General features: G+C 37.8%; 1 protein-coding gene across 6 annotated transcripts in view; it reads left to right on the top strand.

The window, feature by feature from the left end:
- Nucleotides 1-26,945, top strand: part of EYA4 (EYA transcriptional coactivator and phosphatase 4) — a 257,652-nt gene that overhangs the window by 170,692 nt on the left and 60,015 nt on the right. For 3 of the 6 annotated variants that reach the window (XM_053592554.1, XM_053592555.1, XM_053592560.1), the window contains 2 exons: nt 19,303-19,427; nt 20,848-20,916. In XM_053592554.1, the coding sequence (XP_053448529.1) occupies nt 19,303-19,427; nt 20,848-20,916 (194 nt within the window). Of the gene's footprint in view, nt 1-7,805; nt 7,960-19,302; nt 19,428-20,847; nt 20,917-26,945 lie in introns of those variants that run through there. The other 3 variants (XM_053592557.1, XM_053592556.1, XM_053592558.1) reach the window with 1 other exon arrangement.

Genomic DNA, 26,945 nt, shown 5'->3' on the forward strand with positions numbered 1-26,945 from the left:
AAATTGGCTGTGCTAATTTACATTCCCAGCATAAGTATGAGGATGACCCATTTTACCACACTCTAGCTGACATTTGACCTTTATTTGATTCTGTAGTGCTTACCAGTCTGATGAGTTGAGTCAGGGTACATATTTCACCATTGTTTAAATTTGTAATATGTTAATTATTAGGAGTGTAGTGAGAACCCAGCCAGTGCACTTTTTATAATTTTTACAATTAAAAAAATGACTTTCATTCCAAAGTAATAAAGTTTTATAGTATCATTAAAAACACAAACAAATGAAAGGAAAAAAAGTCAGGTTAGCCCATAATGCACCACACAATGACACCTATTATTTTTGTGTTTTAAAATTAGGCTTTATAGAAGTATATTTAGCACACATATTTAAGATATTCAGTTTGAAATACGTATACGCCAGTGGATCCATCACTGCAGTCAGGATAGTCACCTTACTCCTTAACTCCAAAAGTTTGCTCCTCCCCCTTAACTTATTCCTGTCTCCCATCCACCTACCCCAGTCTCCCAGCAACCACAGACTTCCTTTCAAACCATTTTCAGATTCCTCTCTGTTGTATCTATGTGTCCCTGGGTCATTCCTTTTTGTTGCAGATCAGCATGCCCCTGGGCGATGGTACCGCAGTCCGTCTGTCCACTCCCCTGTTGATGGGCATATGTTATTTGCAGCTACTTATTTGATTGACCACCTACTTCTTAGAAGAAAACACAGGTGCCTATAGACTTTCTCATGAGCAAAACGTTAAACATGATATTCAATCAGTAAGTACCTGGGATAGTGCCTGCATCTATAAGTGCTCTATAAATATATTTTGAAATAACTGGATATCTTTAGGTAAAATCTAAAGTCTAATTTGGAAATAAAGAAAACGAATGTAAGAAATTAAAGTGCCTGGAGCAACTGAGCTTCCTAACCAACCTGTCAGTAAATTCTCCCTCTTTTTCTAAACTGTACTAATGCAGATTAGCTGAGACTAATCTCTTACAAAACTGCTCTGATTACATTACTTCCCCATCAGACTCCAATGCCTGGTTTTCAAAAGCTGTAGCTACCCCAGTGATCAAACTTTTTTCTCTTCTCTATCCTGTTCTCCACTTTGGCTAGCCTGTCCTTCTCACTACCGTGGCAAGCTGTGTTCATTCCAGCTGTGTTCCAGTGCTCTGATTCATTATTTTGCCTGAATACCGTGTCCTCTCTTTCATCTGTCTTAATTCTAATGATAATTACTGCATTGCTGGGGTTGGTACATACATCATGTTTCCTTTCTATCTACAGCCAGGGGTGCCCAACCTGCGGCCCAAGTGCCTCCATGCAGATTTTGAGGCCTGTTTTGCTTATCTGTGGTGTTAGATACAGAGAAGAGTATGCACTTACCTTTTCTTTGGCTCATCAGCTGTAATTAGTGTTTGTGTATTTAATGTGTGGCCCAAGACAGCTCTCCTTCTTTCAAGGTGTGGCAGAAAAAGAATTATGGTTATTTGTATACCATAATCCTGTATCTATATCACACCTCCTTTGATATTTCCAATCTATAACATTTTCAAAGTGAATAGAAATTATAATATGTATATGTATATTTCCTGCATATATATTTTTGAAGATATATTTACATTTTTCTCCCTGCTATACCCTAGAATTTATATATAAATATAGCCTCACAAAAGGCAGGGAATTTTTGTCCTTCTTGTTCATAAGGAAAATGAAGGATCCCGAGACATACAATATTCACCAAATAAATAAATAAAAGTTTTTGAAATTATTTGCTGTGTAGTGGGGTTCAAATAATTTTTATTTCTTTAGGGAGAAAAAATAACTTTGAAGGAAAGTATGACCAAATTTTAGTGAATTTCTGATTAAAGTACATGATACATTAAAGGTAATTGCTTAAGTGAAATCATAAGACCAGCAGCTCACCACGGTCATTTTCCTAAAGGATAGCATTTAAATTCTGAATTTCAGAGCTGCTTCCTCGTGATTCTGTACCAGACACTGTCAATTAATCAATAATATATTTTCTGAAACATTTATGCATCACTGTAAGTTGAGATTAGCTCAAGATAGTTCTGTTACAAGTCTGGGGAAATAGCTCAAAGTAGAAATAGATGCAGGTTCTTGGATTTGGAGTAGTACAATGACACCTATGTTTTGCCATGGTGAAGGCCATTTAGCAACTCCCTCCTGAATTATGTGATTTTTAAAAGAAAAAAAATTATAACTCACATTATTGAAGCCCTTAGCTCAGAATGTGACATATAGTAGATATTTGTGAAATATTTGAACTGAAGTCACTTGAGAACCTTTGCTTTTTTGAGGGGAGGGAGATTTCAGCAGGTCAGGTTGGGAATGAACTTGGTTAACTTGTCAAGCCTCTGAATTCTCGTCAATTGAAAGAGGGACAAAGAAAGCTGTTTTTATCCCACAGAGTTGGTGGACTTCATAAATATTTTAAAGAAGAGAATATTATTTCTATTTGGGGGTTGTATGTGTATGTTTAGGAAAGATCTTAAATATCAATAAAATATGTTTGCATTCTATTTCTTTGCTTAGTCTTAGGCTAAAATCCACATTTGCAGGGAATGCAAGAACTTGTTTAAACATGTTAATGTTTAAGGTAGAACTGTGTGTTTTTTACCAAACTATAGAATGCGCAGTACCTAATACACTGTGAAACTCATTAATTTTTAAATTATTCTATTTTTCATATTTAAGGATGAAAAATATGAGAGTTTCTGTCAATCAGATTCGATTGAAGTGTTCCACAAAAGACCTAGTGATAATGAACAGTACAATAAAGCTAAGGTAACTAGGCCTGCCTATGTAGGTCAATCGACATCACTGGAAAATTTATCCACACAGTCAACATGTTAATTGAACATATACTGTGTGCCAGGTCCTGTGCTAGGCTCTCTGTGCTTGTGGAGCTTACGTTCTAGCCAGAGAGACAAATGAATGTATATCCCGTCAGGGGGATAATTGCCATGAAGAAGAATAAAGCAAGGCAGTAGGCAAATACTGGATGGATGCATTCTCTAAAGAGGGGATGTTTGAGCTTAGTAACAGGGTGAGGAGGAATCATGTTCCAGGAAAGGAGAAATCAAGCATGGAGGCCTTGGTCTGGGAACGCAGTACGCCAGGTGTATTTGAAGAATGGCAGGTCAGGTTGGGGAGATAGAATATAGAAGATTGGGGTCCCCATCCTCAGAGGGGATCACTTCTGAGATGAGATCAAGGAATGGGATATCAGCGTGTCATGTATGGAAGTGAAGCCCTTTAGAGCCCGTACAAGGAAGTGGGAGTTATAAGAGGCACGGGAAGGTGGAAGGTATAGAACAGAGGGCCGATTTGATGGAGCTGGTTGTCGCTCTGACTGCAATAGCCCTTCTAGATTAAGTATGGCCCTGCTTTGAAACAATGCAACTTTTTGTTTCTTGTAAATATGTAATAAAATAAAGCTATTTGCCTAGGAATGTTGTCTGAGTAATAGCACTGAAAGATCTACTTTAACAATTAGGTTAATTGTGGTTTGTGATTAGCATAGTAGCTATTCATATAGAAATCATCCAGTTGAGGCTAGTTAACTATTCTTCCTGCAGCCACAGCTTGTATTAGTGAACTTTGCATTGTAGCAGGTACAGCGTGAAGTGCATCCTCCCCTGCAGGATGGACAAATCATCGCAGATTATTAAGCAGTGTCCATAAAATTAATGACATTATAACAATTTATTGTAAAGAAAGAATTACATTGTAGATGTTTTATCAAGCTTTTAGGAACTGTTCTGATACTTTAAATTTAGAACATTGTGTATTCCCTGAAGTGTTCCTAGTTGGAACACACCTATATTTATACGATGTTTAAAAATCTTTTTGGTTGGTGGTGCCTGTGACTCAGTGAGTAGGGCGCTGGCCCCATATACCGAGGGTAGTGGGTTCAAACCCAGCCTCGGCCAAATGGCAACCAAAACATAGCCGGGTGTTGTGGCGGGTGCCTGTAGTCCCAGCTGCTCTGGAGGCTGAGGCAAGAGAATCACGTAAGCCCAAAAGCTGGAGGTTGCTGTGAGCCATGTGACGTCATGGTCTCTACAAAAAAAAAAAAAATCTTTTTGGCAGTGAGATTCATGAAGCAGAAGTTATAGCATGATTTTGGAAAATAAGTAAAAAGCAAAGATAGCACAGGTGCCTGATGGAATACTCAATTTTATTGATTTCTTTTGCTGAGATCTTTGTCCTGAGGGCAGACCTAAGTGCATTATTCCACACCCCAGCTTTTGCAAGCCACCAGTCATTTCCTAGGGGACCGTAGCAAACGGAAGCATTGAATTCTCCTCAGTCAGTGGTGCCTCCCACCTGGGACCAAGGCAGCTCTGTAATTGAATCCAAGCATATGCATTGTCATCCCTCTTGCCTGCCCCCCTGGTGCAATAGCAAATTAAAGGATCCCCAAGGCTCAGCCTGCCTTCCAGCTGCCAGTCCCTGGTAGACATGAGGGAGCCAGCAGGGACCAGGTGGAGCAGTTTTGAGTTGCACTAAACACACAGTGCAGGGAGATTGGCCATGACTTCCCAATTGAATATTTATGCCAGCCCCATTTCTCATCTTGCTCTTTGGCACTGATCAGAGTGCTCAGGCCCTGTTGATTTCAGGACTTTGCATTGTGTTTGGACCTGCTCTGTGGAGTGTTGCACCAGATGAGAAATGGGCCCTGCTTCCTATCACTAAGATGGCTGGTTGTATGTTTTTTTTGTTTTTTTGTTTTTTTCATGGAGACTATTATGTTACAGTGTCGTAAGGATGAAGCCACGGGGGAGTTCCCTGACGTCTTCTGGTACTACTGTTCTGTGAATTGTATACAGCCTCGACCACGGCTTGTTATGGATTGGCATTTTAATTGCTTTTATTAAGGACCAGACAATACACCACCGGTTGGTCTATTGTTGCATTTTCATCTTTTTGTTGGAGGTTTTATTTTTGTTTCATAAGGTCAGGCACTTATCACAGGGCCCTCCCGTCACATGTCACATTCTGATCTCCCGTGGCAGGTGCTAACTTCCTTGCACTCGGAGTGAATGGGTTAAGTAAAGATACAGAATGTCTTGGCAAAGAAAGGAAGGGTCTACAGAATGCCTGTGTATGGAAGAGTCTGTTTTATTTAGCAAGCTCTGTAAACCTGAGAAGATATTGCAAAACTACACATACTTATTAACTTTATCTAGATAGTACATCATAGACTTAAATTCATCTCCCCGAGTCTCAATCCTATTGTTGTCTAATAAAGCACATTTCTTTCTTTTTTTTTTTTATTGTTGGGGGTTCATTGAGGGTACAAGAAACCAGGTCATACTGATTGCGTTTGTTAGGTAAAGTCCCTCTTATACTTGTGTCTTGCCCCCAAAAGGTGTGTCACACACCGAGACCCCATTCCCCTCCCTCCTGCCCACACTCTTCTCTTCTTCTCCCACTCCATCCCTCTTTCTCTCTTTCTCTATAAAGCACATTTCTTATGTATATTTTGCCATCAGATTAGCTTTTGAAATCATTTTTAATTGTTTCTTTATATGATATAATAAACTATAGATTAGTGAACTTCTTATGAATTGTTGATTCTAAAATGAAATTCTAAGATAATTACATGTAAAATTAGGGGCCATAATAATGAGAACCCTGCATAAGTTCTCTAGGCAAAAGTCATATATCAGAATAACCTCATAGTCTTTGTGCTAGAAATACCAGAAAAGAGAAGCAAAGGCATGTGTTACACCTAACATATGTGGAAAAACTAAGCATATTTTTCTGTATATATATTTGCAGTTATACGGATTTATACCAAGTGCCCCTTCAAGACCTGGCCTTGGCATCAGCCTATTCAACGTGTTTGTTGTGAGGGTGCTGCGGGCATGCTAAGACATTTCATGGGTGACAGGGAACTTAACTGGGAAACTAGTACATTGAATAGCTGAGTCAGGATTTAATAGGACAAGCTGAAACAAGGTACTCAGTCCAACGAGTTGGCATTTAGAGGGAACACATGAACAGCTAGCTGTTTATTTGGATTCCAAATGCCAACAGCATGTGAAGAAATGGCTCTAAAGCAGCAGTCCCCGACCTTTTTGAAACCAAGAACTATCTTTCATGGAAGACAATTTTTCCGCAAACTTAAGGAAGTAAAGGAATAGGGTATGGGACAAAAGGCAGAGCAGGTGGTGACGCTGTGCAGCCCAGTTCCTAACGGGGCTGGGGACCACGGCTCTGAGGCATCACCTGGGACAAAGACTGAGGGATCCCGTTGGCTGGGTTTCAGCATGAGTTAGGATTATAAAGTGGCTGGGAGCAAAGCTAATGCACCCTTCAGGCTACTGACAGGTGCAGTGAGAGTAGCAATGCCTTGTCATATTCTGTACCCTAACTGCATGTCTGCGGGGCCTGTAGTTTAAGACGAATCCCAGGATTTCTTTGGAAGAGAACAGTAGGAAGATAAAGGCGTTTGACATACTCTAAGTGGACTGAGGGACTAGAGGGTGAGAAGGGCTCTTGGTCAGGACTGCTCTTGGATGTTTGAAAGACAGTTTAGATTTGACCTGTGTTGACAGGTGACTTTTCTTCTAGGATCAAAGTTCCAGGGAAACTGTGGCTAGAAGACTTCCTAATCAGATAAGTTATCAGAAAATGAAATGGGCTGGCTCTTAAGAAAATGATTTTCTTGCTACTACGAGTTTCCAAACAGACAAACGAGGCATTCACCATCTGGGATATAGAAGTAATTGCAGAAATCTATCCAGCAATTGTGAAGTGTGCCCATGCCACACTCCGTATGTTTGCGTGTGATCTTACGTAATGCACACAGCAGCTTTCCAGGGGATATTATTATCTCTGATTTTGAGACTGGTAAATGCCAAAGGTAAAGCTTAAAACTCAGGTTTTAGTTGACAGTATAGGCTCAAATATAATGTGGTATTTTGTATTTGAGGACGTTTAATATCTCTTCAGAGCCAGAAATTGTGTCACTTTAATAAGTAACCACCTTTATTTTGTTTAACATGTCAGTCTTTGCTCTTGTCAGTTCAATATTCTAATATTGAAAAATCAAGATTTGTTCAGCCTATAAAATAGTTGATCCTTACTAGGACAGTTATTTTTCTTACAAAAAGGTTTAATATATTTCTTGTTACAGTTGATAGCACTGAATGTTTTGATTGTGGCTTTCTGGCGTTACTCCACTCCTTGGTAGAGGAAAATAATTTTCGGCTTCATTAACCATAGTTTGTAACTGATCTGACAGAAAGTTGAGTCTGTTCCCTTCAAATAATGTTTGGAGAATCCATTGGATTTTTGTTTATTCCTTTGTTCTCTAGTGAAAGGGAGCTTTTGAAAACAAAAATTAAAAAAATGCTTCTGAAAATATTTTTTGAAATATTTTCTTCCATTTCTTGGGGGGGGTTGGGGAGGGACTGACATGTTTTATATGAATGATTTTTTTTGAGTCACAGTGAACAAAGGGCCAGAGGTGCAGGTCTCAGGTCTAGACCAGTAAGCCCTGGAAAGAAAGGGGTTATGCAAGAGTCCACAGAGCAGTGCGTTCATGGGTTTATTGGCTGTTAATCCAGAACTGGAGGTCACTTGGCTGATGGGTCACTTGTGCTGCAAGCATTCATTCTGGCCTCACTGGCCAGTCGTAAGAACAACTCCCCTCCCTTTTGCATAACCCACTTTCCTGACCCTTGGTAAGAGTCTTCTTCCCTCTGCCATTTCTCGTCGCTGCAGCTGACTGTGTCTAGGGAAATGAGCAGCTGAGGGCCTCCTTCTGGGACTGACTGTCACCCTGGTCAGTGATATGGACACCGTGCAGCAGAGAGGAGCTGCATCTCCCAGCCTCAATGCTGGCGGGGTCCCCAAGTCATGGGTTCCGGGCTGTGACTGTGACAAGTGGCTCTGGGATCCTAATCTGAAGTAGGTTGGTGTAACATGACCTGGTGTTGTTAGCTGATGTTTCAAAGGCCTGCACATTTTCCAGAATGTGGGGCCTGGGACTCAGTAGTGACATGCCCTCGTGTTTGTCTCTGATCTAAGTTGACCGAGTTGCTTTATTATTTTTTCTTCCAGAATATCTTTCTTAACCCTTGCAGAGCATTTACCACTGTATCTTTTTTTGTTGGCACAAGGTATCCCCTCCTCTGCTTCTCAAACACACCCCCCCCAAAAAAAACAAACACACCCATCCCACTCACTCACTTGGAAGATCTAAAATTTCACCTACAGGTAGGAAAACTTCATGCACATTTCCATCAGGGAGTGAATCCCCATCCCCTTCCACCCAGCCCATTGTTTTCCATCTAGCCTGCATCCTCTTTGAAGATATTTTGTATTCCTAGACCTATACCTACAACACAGGAGATACTCAAGTGGTGTTTGCTGAACTAGACTACATGTGACTCCAAGTAACTCAAATCACTTCATCTGCTTTGTTTCTATTCCTGCTTTAATATTCGTTCTTTAGCACCGACTCAGTACATGGGCCGATTTAAGATAGACATCAAGCCCCCCCGTTGGATGGTACCTTACTCTCTAATTATGTGAGTAGAACCTGATGTTTTCACTCCTGCTTTTCAGCTAAAGAGAATTGAGGCTAGTACTGCATAGAAAAGGAAGGATAAACTCTGGCCCTTAAATTCATTCTGATGGTCAAACACTAATTTGCTATTTCGGTGGACTCTGAGAATCTGGGAGATAGAGCCACATGTGCATATTGTCTACTTTAAGCAAAAAGGAAAATCCAGCATGAGGATGAGTATCTTTGAAAGTCTGGTTTTGTATTTCTTGGGTTATAAGCAACTGATGGAGACAACCTAAAAATAAGCAGGGCCATGACTCATTACCAGGATCTATACAGAATGAATCACGGGTTCTGACTTAGAATAGACTCAAAAGTACATAAATGTACCTTGCCCCACCTTGGGTTTGAAGAGGATATTTCAGACCATTATGAATAAATTTCATCTATGCCACAGAAAAATTGCAGAGAAGAACCAAGAAGCTATGTGTTTTTGAATTCTTCTTTCTTTTCTTTTCTAAATGAGTTTTTGTTTTTATGGATAAATTCATTTTTTGTGTTGTCCAGACAGATGCTAATATTCATATGGCTTTAGGACATGAAGACCACTAAAAAGAGGTGGAAATAGACATCTGGAGAGGGAAGGACAGTCTCCTTTAAATATCATACTGAGCATTGTAGAGTGAGTTGGCAGAATAAATGCTCTCTCAATTTTAGTCATTTTTTAAAACGATGCAGAATGTTTTGTTGCAGGGATGTGCATTCCTGACTGTGGCTTCATAGTGTGAAAGATTTAAAGTTGCCTAAAATAGAAAACATACAACGTACAACAGCACGAATCTGGGCTCTGGGATCAGATAAACATGGATTCAAGGTCTGAGGGTCTTGCCTTTTACCTGTGTGATCTTGGTCCTGCTGGGTACCCTCGCTGAGCCTAGACTTCTTCATTCTTAAAGTATAGAAAAATAATAGGTACGACAATGTGTTATTTTAAAGATTAAGGTTGATAATATGTCTGAAATAGCAAGCATCGAATGTGCCATACAATATGTAACATAGTAAAAAACGGTACCTGTTAATTATTTTCTGCCACTGAATCTGAAGGTAAAATTTAAACATTATATTTTGTATACATCAGACTTAAAAAGAATCTAAAGCATCACGATTAATTATAAAACATATGAAAGGAAGTACAGGAATATCCTTGCTGTGTTCTCGGTGACCGTAATGCGCCTCTGTTCTCCAAAGGCTCTGGTGGTTGGAAGAAATGTCCACCTCTCAAACAAATTCCAGCAAAACAGACTAAACTGTAAAGATTCAGATCATTGCATTCTGGTTTCCTGTAGAATGTAAAAATGCCAAGGCAAGTTTGATGTTGGTGTTTTTGTTTTGCAAGAGCAGCCTTTTCTACTTCCTCTTGCTCCCATGGGTGGCGTCTGCTCCATTCCGTCCTTCCCGCCTGGTTTTCCTTCCTCGTCCTGCATGCGGCCTGGACGGGCCGTGAGCCCCTGCACTACTCTATGGCTTTAGCGCCATCACTCAGTCAGATGCCTCTCCCAGGATCCCTTCTTTGAATTCCTCAAGAGTTGGCTATCGATTCCTAGGAAAATTTTCTAGACTCTAAGGGTACATAGGTTTCTGTCTGTTGCACTTCCTGGACACTTGGAGTACTTTAAGTCACAAAGCAGGTGCTTTATCATTTAGATTGCAGACTCCTTGAGGGCAGGGCCATGTTTTCTTCACTCAGCAATCCTAACACCCGTGACAGTGCTTCGTGTGTAATTTGTTGGATCAGTTAAACTGAAAGTCTGTTGGGTGGGTCCAGGAGGAGATAATAAGATCATAAGCATTCGTTGTTTACAGCCATGAAATCTGCTGTCAGGAGGGTGCTGCCGACACTACTTTTTACTATTTTTGAGATCCTCTTTGTACTTGGATTTCATATCGCTTTTTCTTTGGTTGTCAACGTGATTGGTAAATCTTTGGATTTCCTGACTGCCGTCATTTCTCCCAGTGTTTCATGCTTAAATTCACCCTATTCACACGCACATGATTGATTCCATGATATTTTCAAAGACAGGTATGGCTTACACATCATTCCACTCATCTGTGCATTTATCAAATATTTCGGGCACTTTTGTGGAAGTGAATAAAACAGACAGACATTCCTGCTTTTGTGCTATCACTGCCTTTAAGCCTGAGGAATTTCCCTTAACCATTTCTTGTGCTGAACCTGCAGGAAACAAATTTGCCCATTTAAAAATATATATATTATGCCTTTATTTTTAAGGGGTATCTTCTTTACTGGATGTAAACTTCTAAGCTGATATATACACATATATTTTTCTCCCATCTTGATTGCATTGCCTTCTGACTTGCATCTTTTCTGATAAAAAGTCTCTGAAATAATTACCTGGCTGCCTTTAATGTTTTCGTCTTTATTACCGATTTTCAGAAATTGAATTGTGATTTACCTTGGTTGGGATTGGGTGTATATGGGTGCTGTATGCACATGTGTGTAATATGTCATTATCAATCTTTATTTTACCATCTTTATTTCATTCTTTAGGTTGGATTTTTATCTTGCTTTGCCTTAAAGTTTACCCACCTTTTCTTTCATAGTCTTTTTCTTTTTTAATTTTTGAGATAGAGTATCCCATTGTTTTCTGGGGCTTCATAGCTCACAGCAACGTCAAGCTCTTGGGCTCCCGTGATCCCGTCGCCTTAGCCTCCTGAGTAGCTGGGACTACAGGTGCCCACCACAACGCCCGGCTATCCTTTAGAGATATGGTCTCACTCTTTCTCAGGCTGGTCTTGAATTTTCTTAATTTCTGAATTTTCTTCCTTTTTCTTAATTGTTGTTAATTCCATCTAGTGGAATTTCTGTTTTTGCATTTTTGGTTCTAGAAGTTTTACTTTCTTTTTATCTTACTATTTTTCCTCATTATGCTCATGCTTATCTTTTAATTTCTAACTATATTTAGAATTTTTTATTTTACTTAATTGTTCACGAATTATATCATTGCTGTAATTTATGAGTGTGCTTTTAATTTTCTAATTTTCTGTGGTTTATGGGTTACATTTTCTGGCTTCTTTACACGTCTAATAATTTTTTACCAGATGTTGATTTATACATTATGGAATGCTTGATTTTTTTTCTATTGCTTTAAAAAGTATTGTACCTTCTCAATCTGCCAGAAAGATTACTAGCAAATCAGCAGGAGGTTTTTGAGGCTTGCTTGTAGACTTTGTTAGACAGTCTGGATTAGACTCCATGGAGGACAAGTTTAGCCCTGTATTGAAGCTGGGGCTCCTGTGGGATTTTTCGCAGAATGCTGAACGTCCTTCGAGTCCTGCGTGACTTCTTAAAATTGTTCAGCCCACAGTTCCATGGTGGTTCATTCCAGCTCCAGGGAATGTTACCCTTTGCATGCACATCTTTAATATCCAGCAGTATCTCAGGGTGTTTCTATGCAGATTTTTGGAACTCCGCAAAGTAGGTCTCCGCCATGAGGTTATCTGTATCACAAATTCTAGACACCCTAACTTCTCCAAGTTCTAATCTCTGTCCCATCAATTTAGCAAGACAGCTATCTGTCCTCCGCTTGTACTGAGGTCTCGTTCATGCCCCTAGGTGGAATTCTCAAGTGGTAGTTGAAAGGTCTTCAAAATCACCTTCCATTTCAATGATTTGCTAGAAGGACTCACAGAACTCAGAAAAGCTATTAGACTTACAATTACGGCTTATTAGAGTGAAAGAATAAAATTAAAATAAGCAAAGAGAAAAGGCACATAGGGCAGATTGCAGGAGAAACCAGGAGTTAATTTCCAGTTGCCTTCACCCAGTAGAGTTCGATAGATGATAACTTACGTCTCCCAGCAACAAATGTGTGACAGATGTATACATAGTATTGCCAACTGTGGAAGCTCATCCCAGCCTTGCTGTCCAGAGTTTTTACTGGAGGCCAATTACGTAAGCATGTCTGACCACCCATGAGGCTGACCTTCTTTACTGTTTTCAGCCCCTTCCAAAGTCAGACCAATGTTGTGGGGTCCAAAGCCCCCACCAAAATCACATTGTTAGCATAGACTGGGGCATGGCCCAAGGCCCCGGTAAACAGAGACACTCTAAATAACTAACATGTTAGTTATGTCATTCTTACCACTTCCTTTCTACCTGTATGTTTTAATATACGTTATAATATGCTTATATATAAAAATATACAAAACAATTAGCATATGTAAATTATACCTAAGTAAGTATGTACATACATATTTAAGGTGTTTACTTTTTAATTCAATGAATAGGCCCCAGTCAAAGTAGTCTGGAAGCTACTGAGTTTGAAAACTGTTTATTGCATTCTATTTTTTTTGAGACAGAGTCTCACTATGTCACCCTGGGTAGAGTGCCATGGCATCACAGCTCCCAGCAACCTCCAACTCTTGGGCTTAAGTGATTCTCTTGCCTCAGCCTCCCAAGTAGCTGGGACTACAGGCGCCCACCACAATGCCCGGCTATTTTTTGGGTTGCAGTTGTCGCTGTTTAGCAGGCCCTGGGCCAGGCTTGAACTTGCCAGCCTCGGTGTATGTGGCCGGCACCATACTCACTGAGCTATGGGCACGGAGCCGGTGTTTATTGCATCTTTGATATGAAAGGCATTATGAGAGTTACAAGTGTAAATAGAAAAGAATCTTGGAGAAACATCCTGTAGCAAATTTTTGAAAATACGTATGGTGCATATTGCAAGGGTACATGTCGGATCTCTTAAGTATAGAGTATAAACGTCTTAACACAATAATTAAGTAAATGAGGTGAGGGATATACTAACCAGTATGATGTAAGCATTCCAAATTGCATATGAAATCCGCACATTGTACCCCATAAATGCGTTAATGTATACATGATCTACCTCTTTATGATTTAATAAAAATAAATAAATAAAATAATAAAATTTGTTCTCAAGAAAGAGCATGTATGCAAATTATGATAAACAAGGGCAGTCTGTGAAGAGTGCTGGAGAGGAAGGTAAAAATACGAATAGGGCTGGGCGGCGCCTGTGGCTCAGTGAGTAGGGCGCCGGCCCCATATGCCGAGGGTGGCGGGTTCAGGCCCAGCCCCGGCCAAACTGCAACAACAAAAAAATAGCCGGGCGTTGTGGCGGGCGCCTGTAGTCCCAGCTACTCGGGAGGCTGAGGCAAGAGAATCGCGTAAGCCCAGGAGTTGGAGGTTGCTGTGATCTGTGTGAGGCCACGGCACTCTACCGAGGGCCATAAAGTGAGACTGTCTCTACAAAAAAAAAAATAAAAACATAAAAAAAAATACGAATAGGGCAAAAGAATAGCAGTAAGACCAGAGAAACCTTCATGCAGAAAGAAGCATTTTTGAGCTGTTTAAAAATTAATTAAGCCGGTTTAAAGGAGCTATCATTCCATGTGAAAGATGCAAATTTGTGAGGAGAGAAATCGTAGCCCATTTGACAATAGCAAAGCAATCATTTTTCCTTTCTTTCTCTTTATTTATTTGTTTACTTATTCTTTTTAAGAGATGAAGTCTTACTCTGTTACCCCGACTACAGACTGCAGTGGTGTGATCACAGCTCACTGCAGTCTTGAACTCCTGGGCTCAAGGGATTCACCTGCCTCCACCACCCAAAGTGCAGGCATGAGTCCCAATGACCCCCAGCAATCATTTTCGATACAAGTGGTATGAGAGGTGCTTGTTTGACAATAATAAAGCTGAAGGCATTATGGAGAGTTGTGAATGTCAGGATTTGGGACCCAAGGGCACTGATGATATTTGAAACAAGGGGAACTGTAAGAGCTAAGTTTGGGCTTTATGAGACATCAGCTGTAACCGTCCCCTCCCTGCATCTTTATGACTGGCCACACTCAGGCTTACTCTTACTTTCCGAATTGGACTCTGATGTGCTTAGCTATGGTTCTCCTTTCTTTTTTCTGTTTAATGTTCATAGTACTTTAAGGCTCCTTGGTGTGATGCTTTTCATCAGATATGGAATAATTTAGATCATTATTTAGGCCAGTATTGTTCTGTGTTATTCTCTTTCTTTTACTTACTTTCTTTTATATACATATATATGTGCATGTATATGTATATATAGTTGGGATTCATTGAGGGTACAAAGAACCAGGTTACATTGATTCCATTTGTTAGGTAAAGTCCCTCTTCTGTGTTCCGCCCCCCCCGACCCCAAATGTGTCATGCACCATGACCCCTCACCCCCTCCCTTCTTTCCTTTCTCTGCTCTCCCCTTTCCCCACCTCCCACCATGTACTAGGTCATCAATTGTCTTCATATCAGAATTAAGTATGTGGGATTCTTGCTTCTCCATTCTTGTGATGCTTTACTAAGAAGAATGTGTTCCACTTCCATCCAGGTTAATACGAAGGATGTAAAGTCTCCATTTTTTTTAATGGCTGAATAGTATTCCATGGTGTATATATACCACAGCTTGTTAATCCATTCCTGGGTTGGTGGGCATTTAGGCTGTTTCCACGTTTTGGAAATTATAAATTGAGCTGCAATACCAATTTAGTACAAGTGCCCTTATGGTAAAAGGATTTTTTTCTTCTGGGTAGATGCCTAGTAATGGGATTGCAGGATCAAATGGGAGGTCTAATTTAAGTTCTTTGAAGATTCTTCATTTTTTTTTTCCAAAAAAGTTGTATTAGTTTTCAGTCCCACCAGCAGTGTAAAAGTGTTCCCTTCTCTCCACATCCACACCAGCATCTGCAGTTTTGAGATTTTGAGAGGTGGGTCATTCTCACTGGGGTTAGATGGTATCTCAGGGAAGTTTTGATTTATTCCACAGGTTACTTATACTCAATTCAGTCCCTGCCCTCAAATTCTCCCAACCTTTTGTCTCTGCACTGTAAGTTTGTATAATTTTTATTGGCCCACCTTCAGATTTACTGATCCTTTCTTTTGCCACATCCATTGTGAGATTTTTTTTATTTAATGTATTGTATGTATCTTCAATATGCAATATGTAGATTATGCATATGAATTATATAGAAAAGTTGTGTACATATACATATGAATTATATGTATAGATCAATATGGGACACATATATGTGACGTATGTATGTATCTAGGTGATACATAGATCTGTATATACTTTATGTGTTGTGTCTTTTCCCATAAGTTATTTAATATGTTCATATTAGTTTTTTAATCCTTTCTGTTAATTCCAAAACCTGAGTGATGACATGGTCTCCTTCTATTTGCTGTCTTATCTCTCCACCAGGAATCAGATTTTTCTGTTTCTTGTTATGTCTCACAATATTTATAGTAGGCCAGGTACGGTCTAGGTCTAGGATTCACTCCTGGAATCCTAGCACTCCGGGAGGATTAAGCACGTGGATTGCTTGAACTGAACTCAGGAGTTCAAACCAGCCTGATCAAGAGTGAGACCCCATCTCCACTAAAAATAGAAAAACTAGCCGGATGTTGTGGCAGGTGCCTATAGTCCCAGCTACTTGGAAAGCCGGGGTATGAGGATCACTTGAGCCCAGGAGATTGAGGTTGCTGTGAGCTATGATGCCACAGCATTCTAGTCAGGGTTACAGGGTGAGACTCTGTCTCAGGAAAAAAATTATATATCTGATATATGTATCTATAGTATTCTGAATATTATATGCAAAATAATGGATAGAAACTGAAGCATGGCATTTCTTTGTGCTTTATTTCACAATGAGTGTGAGTCCGTTCCTCTGTCTGACAGCTCAGGTGAGGGTCTGCGCCTTCAGACCTCCCCTGTAGTTAAGTTGAGCTGAAGCTGGACCATGGATAGCCCAATCTCCAACCTGCTAAACAACTACTGTTGTGATATTTTAGTGTTTGCACTGGAGAAGTTTCAGATATTTTTAGTTCATAATTTATTTAGTATTGGCAAGGTCCTTGTTCATGTAACTTTGATAAATTCACTCATGAGTTCTAGTGCTTTGGGGGTTTGGGGAATTGATTTCTCAGAATTTGCTATATAAACAATTATATCATTTGTAAATTAAAGTTTTTTCCTAAACTTTTAAACTTTGCCTCTTTTATGTCTTTGTTTTTGTCTTGTACTGCCTAAGATTGCTAGTAAAATGTGTTGAAGCAAGGAAAAGCAGACATCTTTGCATTGGGTAGGAAATAATCCCATATGTCACCATTACGTACACATATATAGAAGGTGTAGATTTTCCAAGAGTGGTTTTTATCAGATGGACGAAAAAGACTTATTTTCCTAGTTTTCCAAGAGTTTGTATCATGAAAAAAGATAAATATTGTCAAATACTTTCCTGCACTCATGGAAATAATATTCTGTCGATATATCGAATTGCATGAATTTCCGAATGTTAAATCAGGTTTACATTTCTGCCATAAACCACACTTGGTCATGATTATTTTTTTATTGCTGGATTTGATTTGAGAATATTTTGTTAGTTTTTTTCATTTTTGTTTATAAGAAATATAGATTCATAATTTTCTTTTCTTAAAATTGTTTTTGTCAGGTTTGGAGTAAGGGTAATTCTGGTCTCCTACAATGAGTGAAGCATGTTTCCTCCTACCATTTTTTGAAGGAATTTATAAAAGAAAAATTATTTTTTCTTAAATGTTGCTAGCTTTCACTAATTAAACCATAGAGCCCTGGAGTTTTCTTTTTTGAAAAGTGTGAATTTTGTTTCTTTAATTGATATAAAACTATTCAGATTTTCTATTTTTAATGCATAAGGTTTTATAAGGGTGTCTTTCAAGAAATTTACTGATATTATCTGTGATTTAAATCAGCAGCATAATATTCCCTTATTATCCTTTTAAATCATTAGTACCTCTACTGATTCTTTTTTTTGATTATTATAAATTTTCTCTTTTGTTAATAGATTTTCTATTTCAGTCCATTTTCAGATAATAGTGAAAGCACAACCAGGGGGCATAAAGAAAGCAGAGTTGGACTGAGCAATGTTGATCTGTACTTCAGTAGCAATGAAGGTCTCATCTGGTCTTATGGGGGACCCTAGACTAGGATGACTCTTGGAGAAAGAAAGTATAATCATTACACCCCTATGTGATGTGTGGTAGGTGAGGCTACCCTCAGAAAGTTTGTGATCTTGGGCAAAGGGACTCTGTTTAGTTGAGGGCAAGTCCTGGAAAGAAACTCCATTGAGACCTGCCAGCTGGTAATACTACCAGCAGCTGTAGGAATGAGTTCTTCAGTCCCAGAGCTGGATGTCTGTGTAGTGCACCGCATATCACTGGCGCACAGGTTTAAAGTGCTTCCATTGTAGACTCCCTATAGTTAGGTCTCAGTTTTGTAATCTAATCTGACAATATCTAGCTTTTCATTGGAGTGTTTAGTTCATTGATATTTAGTGTAATCATCTCTGTGGTTGGGTTTGAGTGTGTGATCTTGGTAAGCCTTCCTCCCTCCCTCCCTCCCTCCCTCCCTCTCTCCCTCCCTTCCTTCCTTCCTTCCCTTTCTCCCTCACTCCCCCTCCTCACTTCCCTCCTTCTTTCTCTCTCTCTTCTCTTTCTTTCTTCTCTCTCTCTTCTCTTTCTCTTTTCCTTTCTCTTTCTCTTTTCCTGGCTTCTTTGGAGTTGGGCAAAAAAATCTTTAAAATTTTATTTAAGTATTCTGTTGGCTTTTTGTTCTACCTGTTGGTATTTTTCTTACTAATATTTACTGGTGGAAATTACTTTATGCATGCCAAACTTCCCTCTTATCCAGGTGTTCTAACACCAAATAAAAGAACCTTAAAAATATACAATTTCACTTCATCATTATTTGTCCTGTCTTTGTCATATATTTTATTTCTCTACCATATTATAAGTCCCATAATATGATGAGACTATTTTTGCTTCAGGATTCTATCTTTCATGATTGAGAGAAAAATGAAAAGTAACCTTTTATATTTCCCTATATATTTACCTTTACGTTACTCTTCATTCCTTCCTGTAGGTCTGGGTTTCCATCTGGTTATTTATAGCAGCTGAAAGCCTTTTTTAGTATTTTGTGTGGTTCAAGTTGTTGGTGAGAAGTTCTCTCAACTTTCATTTATCTTGTATATTTCTTTTATGTAAGCAAGTGTAGCTTTCTGGGGCCCCTGTGCAGTTCTTTTTTCTAGTTTTCTTTTCAAAATAAGATCAGCCTTTGCAAGAATCCTAGTTTTATTTTGGGTCTAGCACATTCCTTGGAACAAACTTAAGTCAGTCTTCCATTCCTGAATGGATAGTAAAAGTGTTACAACCCTAGCTCTTGGGCCTCAGGCTCATTTTTCAGCCCCCCGGGTCAACAAGGTCAGCTGGAAGCTTCTGCTCTGGTTTTGAGCTCACACTTTATTTCTGGCTCCTGATTGCTTCCTTAATGATGGCAGCCCATGCCAAGTTTGGGGAATTATCATTTTCAGAATTTCTTGCTTATCAAGCAGAGGTGATCAGTTTGGGAGGGTATCTATATCAGCTTAAATTGTCAAGGTGACAGGATATGTTTTCTTTCCCCTTACATTATTGTATGGAATTGTAGGATTACAGATAACCCACAGATTACGAGGCCTAATTTACTGCGGAGGCTCTTCTTATTTATTTGTAGATGGACTGATATGTTCACTTGTTTAAGTCTTAGCTACTGGTCTCAATTATTATTGTGAGATCACACACATGCTTAGTCGGGCAATATATGGAATATATTTTAAAATGATGGCTGAAATTTCAACTTTTGCTCTGCTGCTTCCTGTTCTAACAGGTCTATGGAAATGCAGGACCTAGCAAGTCCTCATACTCTTGTTGGAGGTAGTGATACTCCTGGTAGCTCCAAACTGGATAAACCTACTCTCAGCAGCACATCCGTCACTACGAATGGGACAGGAGGTAAGTGCTCCACTCTGAACAGACCCAGAATTACATCTCAGTGTTTGTTTTAATTTTACACAGTAGGGGTCCGCTAATAAATATCTTACTACCAATGACACAATCAGCATTCTAAGGAATATGGAGTTGATATATTATCTGAGGCACGTATGGTTAATATATTATTTATTTTATTTATTGTTCTAGTGATTTTCTTGAAGTGTTTGGTCCTCCTCTATAACTGGAAACATTTAGAAAGAATAGTCCTGGGCAACTATTCTTTGACTCAGACTAAGTCCTGAGCCTTATAGCAAGGCTCCCTTTTTGTTGTTGCCATTAGAAATATCCCCAAAATATTTAGAAATTGAGGCTGAAGGATTTGTATCTTGGTGTTACCAAACGTGTATTTATACATAAAATCTCCCCACCTCCTTTGGGTTTTATGTTGAGTTGTACAAAAAGGTTACTTCAATGTTTTTTCTTAGAAAAGGCAATGGTCTGGAAATACGAAAGGACTTGTATCTGCTGCATATTCTTTTCAAAGAGACAATACTTAATATTTATTAAAAGGAATCTTTCCCAGGTAATTTCTCTTGGGATTAGTCCAGGATTATGCTGCAGCTTAGGCAACAATACTAGCTATTATTTCAAATATTCTGCTGTGCTATTTTTATAAATGCATTCAACTTGTCAGAGAATATGACCCAATTTTTGTATCAAAATGTCTGTGTAAAAAGATCATGTACATATACACACATATGACATATTAGCTCCATTTTATTATTCACAAGCATTTTGAAATTTTGTGGGTCTGCTCCGGTAAATAAATTAAAAACTATATGAAATTTGTTTCAATTAACGAACTATTTATATTACTAGGTATCAGCATTTGCCACATCATATTTTCTTTTAAATCCTAAATAAATACCTATCAAATTGAGACACCTCTTCCCACTTGTTTTAAAATAACTGTGCCACCTAAAATTTTCTTTGTAAAATTGTGTGCATTGCCACTTACCTGTATTTAATAATGTTTTACACCAAATCCTTTGTGGATTAACATTTTCCTTGTTTATAATGTTTATTTGTCTCTAAACCTGCATCTGTAATTTCAACTAATTGATTATGGGATTGCAAATGTGTAAGAAAATGTAGTGATTGACTACTCGAGTAAGACCATTTACATTTAAACCTTAAATGCAATACAAACAGTAAGATTAAAAAACCCAGGCACTCTAGAATTAGGCCTGGAAGTTCACTAATCATCATGTACGTATCTTTGACTGAACTAGAACAGACCTGATAAGCTAAAATGTAGAAGTCCTATGGGGCAGTTATAATTTTAGCTGAAAGGTCAGAAACCAGGGCAAGCATTGAAGTTTATTCATATCCACTCAGCAGGCATTCAGGCAATGAACTCTTATACTGTTCCTGTTCTCAGGGGACAACATGACAGTTTTAAACACAGCTGACTGGCTGCTGAGTTGCAACACCCCCTCTTCTGCAGCAAGTATGAGAGCTCATGGTACACTGCATGTGTTTGGGTGTGTGGATCTGCCCCTCCGGTTTGCTGTCTGTTTGCTGTTTCTGTTGCTGTCTGTTGCACCCCTTTTCTGTGTTTAGGACTTATATATAGAAAAAGGAGAAATGAATAGGCCTTTTAGTTGCTTTTTGGAAACAGTTGTGGTTTTCTTATCAATTGGTATTCTACTCTTAGATTTTTTTAGATCTACATTTTCTTAAATGTATTCATAATTTCACACAGATGATGCACATGTTGGTTTTCTAAATACTTGTTAAGTTTATTATGTGGTTAGTTTAGCCCAACAATAGTCACGTCAAACACAGCAATTGAAGCAGAGTGGCATATATACTTAATTACTTTCACAACCTGTAGACTTTCATAATTTAAGTTTTTAACATGGCAAAAAGATATTTGCCATCTTATATGCTGCAATAAATATCCTCAAGTATCCAGTAACATTAATAGTGACTATAACATCACTTTAAAAACTATATATATAAAATTATAAATTAATATTGGCTCAAAATATTTGGAACTGTAGATATTAACTGCGTTCACGCACACATGTACACAAACTTTCACCTAAATCAAGTACGGTATCAAACAATTAAGACAAAATCATCACCTGTTTGTGGAATCACTGCGTTTTTAGGATAAAAAAGAAGAGTTCATTCCAATTAGAAATGTGCATTACAAACAAGCAGTTAGAACAAGCACAGTTTGACTGGGCCTTGCTCTCTCTTAGATTAAATTAGAATGTATGCCCACTGAACAAAGAGCACATCATTATACCTACTATTTTTATTTTTATAGTCATTGTTTTAATTGTTTTTCAATTTCAAACTTAAAATATACTTTTCACACTTAAAACTATATTGCCATAATTTATTCTTAATTCTAATGTGAGGATTCTCCTGGTAAGAGCTGCACAGTAAGTATTTGTTGGCTTAATAAGCCACGTGTCCCCATTTCTTTAGCTCAGCTTGGCCATCATAGCGCAAAAGCAGCTATGTGTAAAGGACAGTGTGTAAAGGAATGAGAGTGGCTGTGTTCTAATAAAACTTTATTTATGGTCCTAATTATTTACATTTTATATAATCTTCATGTCATGAAATACTCTAATTTTGATAATTTTTAGAACATTTAATATGTAAAAAGCCTTCTGAACTCACTGGCTGTTCTGATTTAAAGTAGTGTTTTAACACAGGCAACAGTATAATAATGAATATATGCAATATATTAGTAATTTGCATCTCATTTCAGCAAGAAACATTCTTCTGAGTGTTAAGCATCAAACATTGCTGGTTGTCAATTGGTGTTAAGGCTGTTGTGACCATAGAGACCAAGGACCTGTGTTGTTAGGAGACCACAGGTCTGGACCTTAGCACTGCAATTTACTATCTGTGTCGCCTTGAACAGTGAACGTGACTTAACCCTCTCTGGGCTTCAGTTCCTGGAATAGTAACACGTCCCTAGCCAAGGCTTTTGTTTTAAATTAGATGACATACATAAATCTGTTGGCAATAAATATCAATGTATCATTCTTCTTTTAATTAGTAATTCAATAATAATGAGGTAACACCTTTTTAAGGAAAATGAAAACATTCATTGTGTTAAAAGACATCCGGTATCAGATAACAGATTCTTTTGCACTTAGAAAAATACGTAAACTGGGGAAAAGAAGGCAAACTTCTAGTAACAAAATGTTAGGTATACTCTGATTATTAATAATATAATCCTGGTGGCATAGTACATGAAATTTTTAATGAATTTTACTGAATTTTTTATGCTGGGTATTTATTACACAAACTAAACACTTATTTCATAATCTCTCCTATTGAGAATAATATATTTTATTTTTAATACTGAGTTTTATTGTTAAAATTAGATGACTTTGTAAAATTATTATAATAAAACAAAAGGCAAAGCTAAGAACTAATTTGGTGGCTTTTCCAGATCTTCCCATTAACTTGAATGTTCAAAAAGATAATTTTAGTTATTTTGTAATATAAATTGATAATATGACTTAAAGATTGTATCATACTGTGTTGGTGCTATTTAAGTGTGTTTCATTGTTCCTTAAAGTAATTCAAAGTGTTTCGTCACCTTAATCCTAATTGTATATCTGCAGATTTATATTGAAACCTAGGTTTTCCTTTCAAATTTTTAGCACTAGTAACATTCTTAAAATATAAAAATAGAATAAATAAATATCATACCTTTGCTGATAATTCGGGATCTCTGTCATAACTGTTCAGTCCTGCTGTTGTTGCACAAGCACAGCCAGAGGTATCTGGACAAATTATTGTGGCTGTGCTTAAATAAGCGTGATTTATGAATACTGAAATTTGATTGCTATTAAAATTTTCATGTCACAAAATATTCTTCTTTTGAAAATTTTCAGTTATTTAAGAAAGTAAAAACAATTCTTAGCTTAGAGACCATACAAAAACAGGCCCTGGGTCAGATTTGGCACGTTGCCTGATACAGATCCGTATGCCTACACACGAAGCATGTTGTAGATATGGGGAGTTGGGCCACTCCTACGAAAAGTTACTTGCAGATATAGGTAATTCCAGATTCTTACTTGCTTAGAGGTGTCAGGATTCGTAATTCACTACATTTTACATGCAAAAATACTTAAATCTATTGGGAGAACTTAGAGCAGGGTAGAAAAGAATGAATTCTCACTTTCTCACTTAATTAAAATGTATCAAGTTCCTATCACACGCCAGGTTCTGTGCTAGGAAATGGGAACCCATTGACCTAAAGAACACGATACTGGCCATCCAGGGACCAAAAGTTTAGCAGAGGGAAAGAGGCATGAAATTAATGAGTGTGCAATGCGTTCAAGGTGGATGCGCAGCAGAGGGAGGGAGGGAGGGTTCGATTCTACATGGAGATTAGGTAAAAAAGTCAAAGAAAAGGTTGAGGGGAACCAAAATCAGACATTCTGATCAGCTTTATTATGTTTTCGATATTTGAAATCTCTTTATTATAAAAAGGAATCTTCCAGAGTTTTTAAAGGGGAAATGATGGAGTACCATGTAAGAAATGTTTTTCTCTGTGTTACGTGTTTTGCAAGTAGAGCCATAGTAGTAAATCTTTACAGATTTTTTTTTTTTTAGAATAAAAGTTATACACAGCTTCATGTAAATATTTTAAAAAGTTAAATGCTTCATGAGTAGTTAGGAATAAAAGACTTTTGGTACTCACAAGTTTTTGTTTTTGTTTTCTGATTCACATAAATATAAATCATAGGCTACTGTGAGTATTAAAACCAGTAGGTAATACTTACTGCTTCCATGCAGTGTTACACGTTGTCACTTTCCTGATCTAACTCTTCTTGAAATTCTTTGTAGAAACTATGGTGTCAAAGTCTCTATTTGTGATTTTGTAGTTCAGAAAGATGCATATAGGGAATTACATATATGTAGTCTTTTAAATGGACACCAGTTTAAACGCAGATTTCTGAAGACGAAATGTAAAGTGAAAATTACTTGAGTCACCTTTCAAGAATTAAGTCTGATATTGGAACAAATGCATGTAAACTTTGAGATATGATAATAAAATAGGCTTTCAGCTCGGCACCCATAGCACAGTGGTTACAGCACCAGCCACATACACCCAGGCTGGGGGGTTCGAACCCAGCCTGGGCCAGCTAACCAACAATGACAACTGCAACAACAACAAAAAAATAGCCAGGCATTGTGGCGGGCCCCTGTAGTCCCAGCTACTTGAGAGGCTGAGGCAAGAGAATCACTTAAGCCCAAGAATTTGAGGTTGCTGTGAGCTGTGATGCCATGGTACTCTACTGAAGGCAACATAGTGAGACTCTGTCTCAAAAATAAATAAATAAATAGGCTTTTTTCAAAAGTAATTAATGTACACTAATATTGTACTTAAATTCTAAAGATAACTTAAGGGGATGAGATGAAGTTTGCTTTGAAAATTGGAGTATGGGGTAGGGATGAGGGTTGGTTTGTGGAGAAAGGAAATCAGTGATTTAATAGCCATATGACACTTGACAATAATCACATGTGACAATCATTTATATATCTTATAATTGTCTTTAATTTTTATTATTTAGTGCCATTAAAAGTATCCAGAGGACAAGTAGAAAATTAGTGGGAAGGAGGACCTGACAATAAAAATATCTCTTACTGAGCCTGTACAAAGTGCCGTATGAAGTTACTTTATCTCGCTTTTAGAAAAATGAATACTGACTCATTTTTTTTGAGCATGTAGCGTAATAAACCCACAAAACTCTTCACCCAGGCCATTAAAATGTACTTAATTCTTTTGAAATAAAAACATTGATGTTTAAGTTTGAAATTTGTTGAGAAATGTGGTGCTTTTCTCCTACAGAGGATTTTACTTCCTTTTTATAGTGCAGCATGATTTTGGACACTGTCCTGAAAATAAGTAAGAGGCTCTGCTTAACTCCATGTTAATTTAAGAAAAACAAATACAGTTTAAAAAATGCATTTGAAAATGTCAATGAATATACACTGGTAATCATTTAAATGAAGATTTTTACATGTTTTAGAGAAATAATAAGGACTTGATTTGTCTTATTAATGAACATTTTTCCAATAGTTCTTTCCTTGCATGTATTTAATGAATTAAAAAGCTTCCTGCCACTACAAAACTAGGTAGTACATCTAAATTAAAACACATAAACAAAAGCAAGTTAAAATAAAAGAAAATAGACTACATTTCAAATTTATTTGAAGCTTCAGGGAAAATAACATACATTGCAAGCTTTCTCTATAGTAATTATAAAATGTTTACTGGTTTACTAGTTACCCATTATATAGTAGTATCAAGTACTACTTTGATTTCAATATATTTTTTATAAATCAGCTAATAATATAAGGTGTCTATTTCACTTCTCTATTTGAACTTTCTATTGTTGAAAAACCCAAATTATTTATTATTACCTCATATTATTCTGTTCTTTAAAACATCAAGGCGAAATAACTTTGCATCTCACTTGGAGCTCAAGAACTATTTGTTGTGGTCTCTTAATGTGAAAGGAATATTTTCTGTGCCAGGTTAAATAATTTCTTTTTCCTTTTCCCTTTTGTTCTACCCTTACCTAGCTCAGAAAAATCATTTTACGTTACTGTGCATCATTTTCCCCCAGATGTTAGTGCCCATTTTGTTGAATTATTACTTAAAATCCTTGCATTTTAATGCACATAATGCTCTCTTCATGTACTTTCTCAGGATGCCTTTTCTTAGCAAAACGAACCTTCTCTGTCTTTGACTAAACACAGACCTTTACGGATTTATTGAGATCTTTCCAATATAATGAAGGAAGACCAAAATTCCCTCCCTCTTCATTTTTCTCCTTTTGACCATCTGAAACTTTCAAATAGAGGAGATTATAATCAAAATCATTGCTAAGTCTTTAAAAGTCAAGTCTCAACGTTGGAATCCAGAGTAACAAAACTAATTGTCAGGTGTGGCTTTTAGGCCAGCTTTGTTAGATGCAGCCCACACTCTGCCCTCCTGCCTTTGCAAGTGAAATGCATTTGGTTATTAGTATAATAAATCAGCCTTACAAATATTGTTCATAGATACAAACATGTTTAAGTAGGAACTTGGCCACAGTTAGAAGTTGGAACTTCCAAGAAAACTATCTATGGCCTTAGTTTTGCTGAAGGTATGCCTTTCTGTTGCTATTGTCAAAGATCCAATGTGGACATTGCATCACAGAGAGTACCCTTTATACCCACCTAGATTATGCTCCAGATTATCTTCATACAGATGGAAGAAATTCTTGATTAGTTACTGCTGCTGAGAGGCAGTACAGTTAACTGTTTGGATTCTGAACACGTGTCTCGCAACACGTGCTCCCAAATCCCAGCTCTGCATCTATGGGCAGAGCTTTTTGTGCCTCAATTTACTCATCTAACAAATGAAGTTGTTAATAGTATCTACTGACTGTTGTGAGGAGTAAATGAGTTACTATCTCTAAAGCACAAAAATAGCACCTGGAACGAATT

The sequence above is a fragment of the Nycticebus coucang genome, chromosome 5 (genome assembly GCF_027406575.1).
Source record: "Nycticebus coucang isolate mNycCou1 chromosome 5, mNycCou1.pri, whole genome shotgun sequence".
Taxonomy (NCBI): domain Eukaryota; kingdom Metazoa; phylum Chordata; class Mammalia; order Primates; family Lorisidae; genus Nycticebus; species Nycticebus coucang.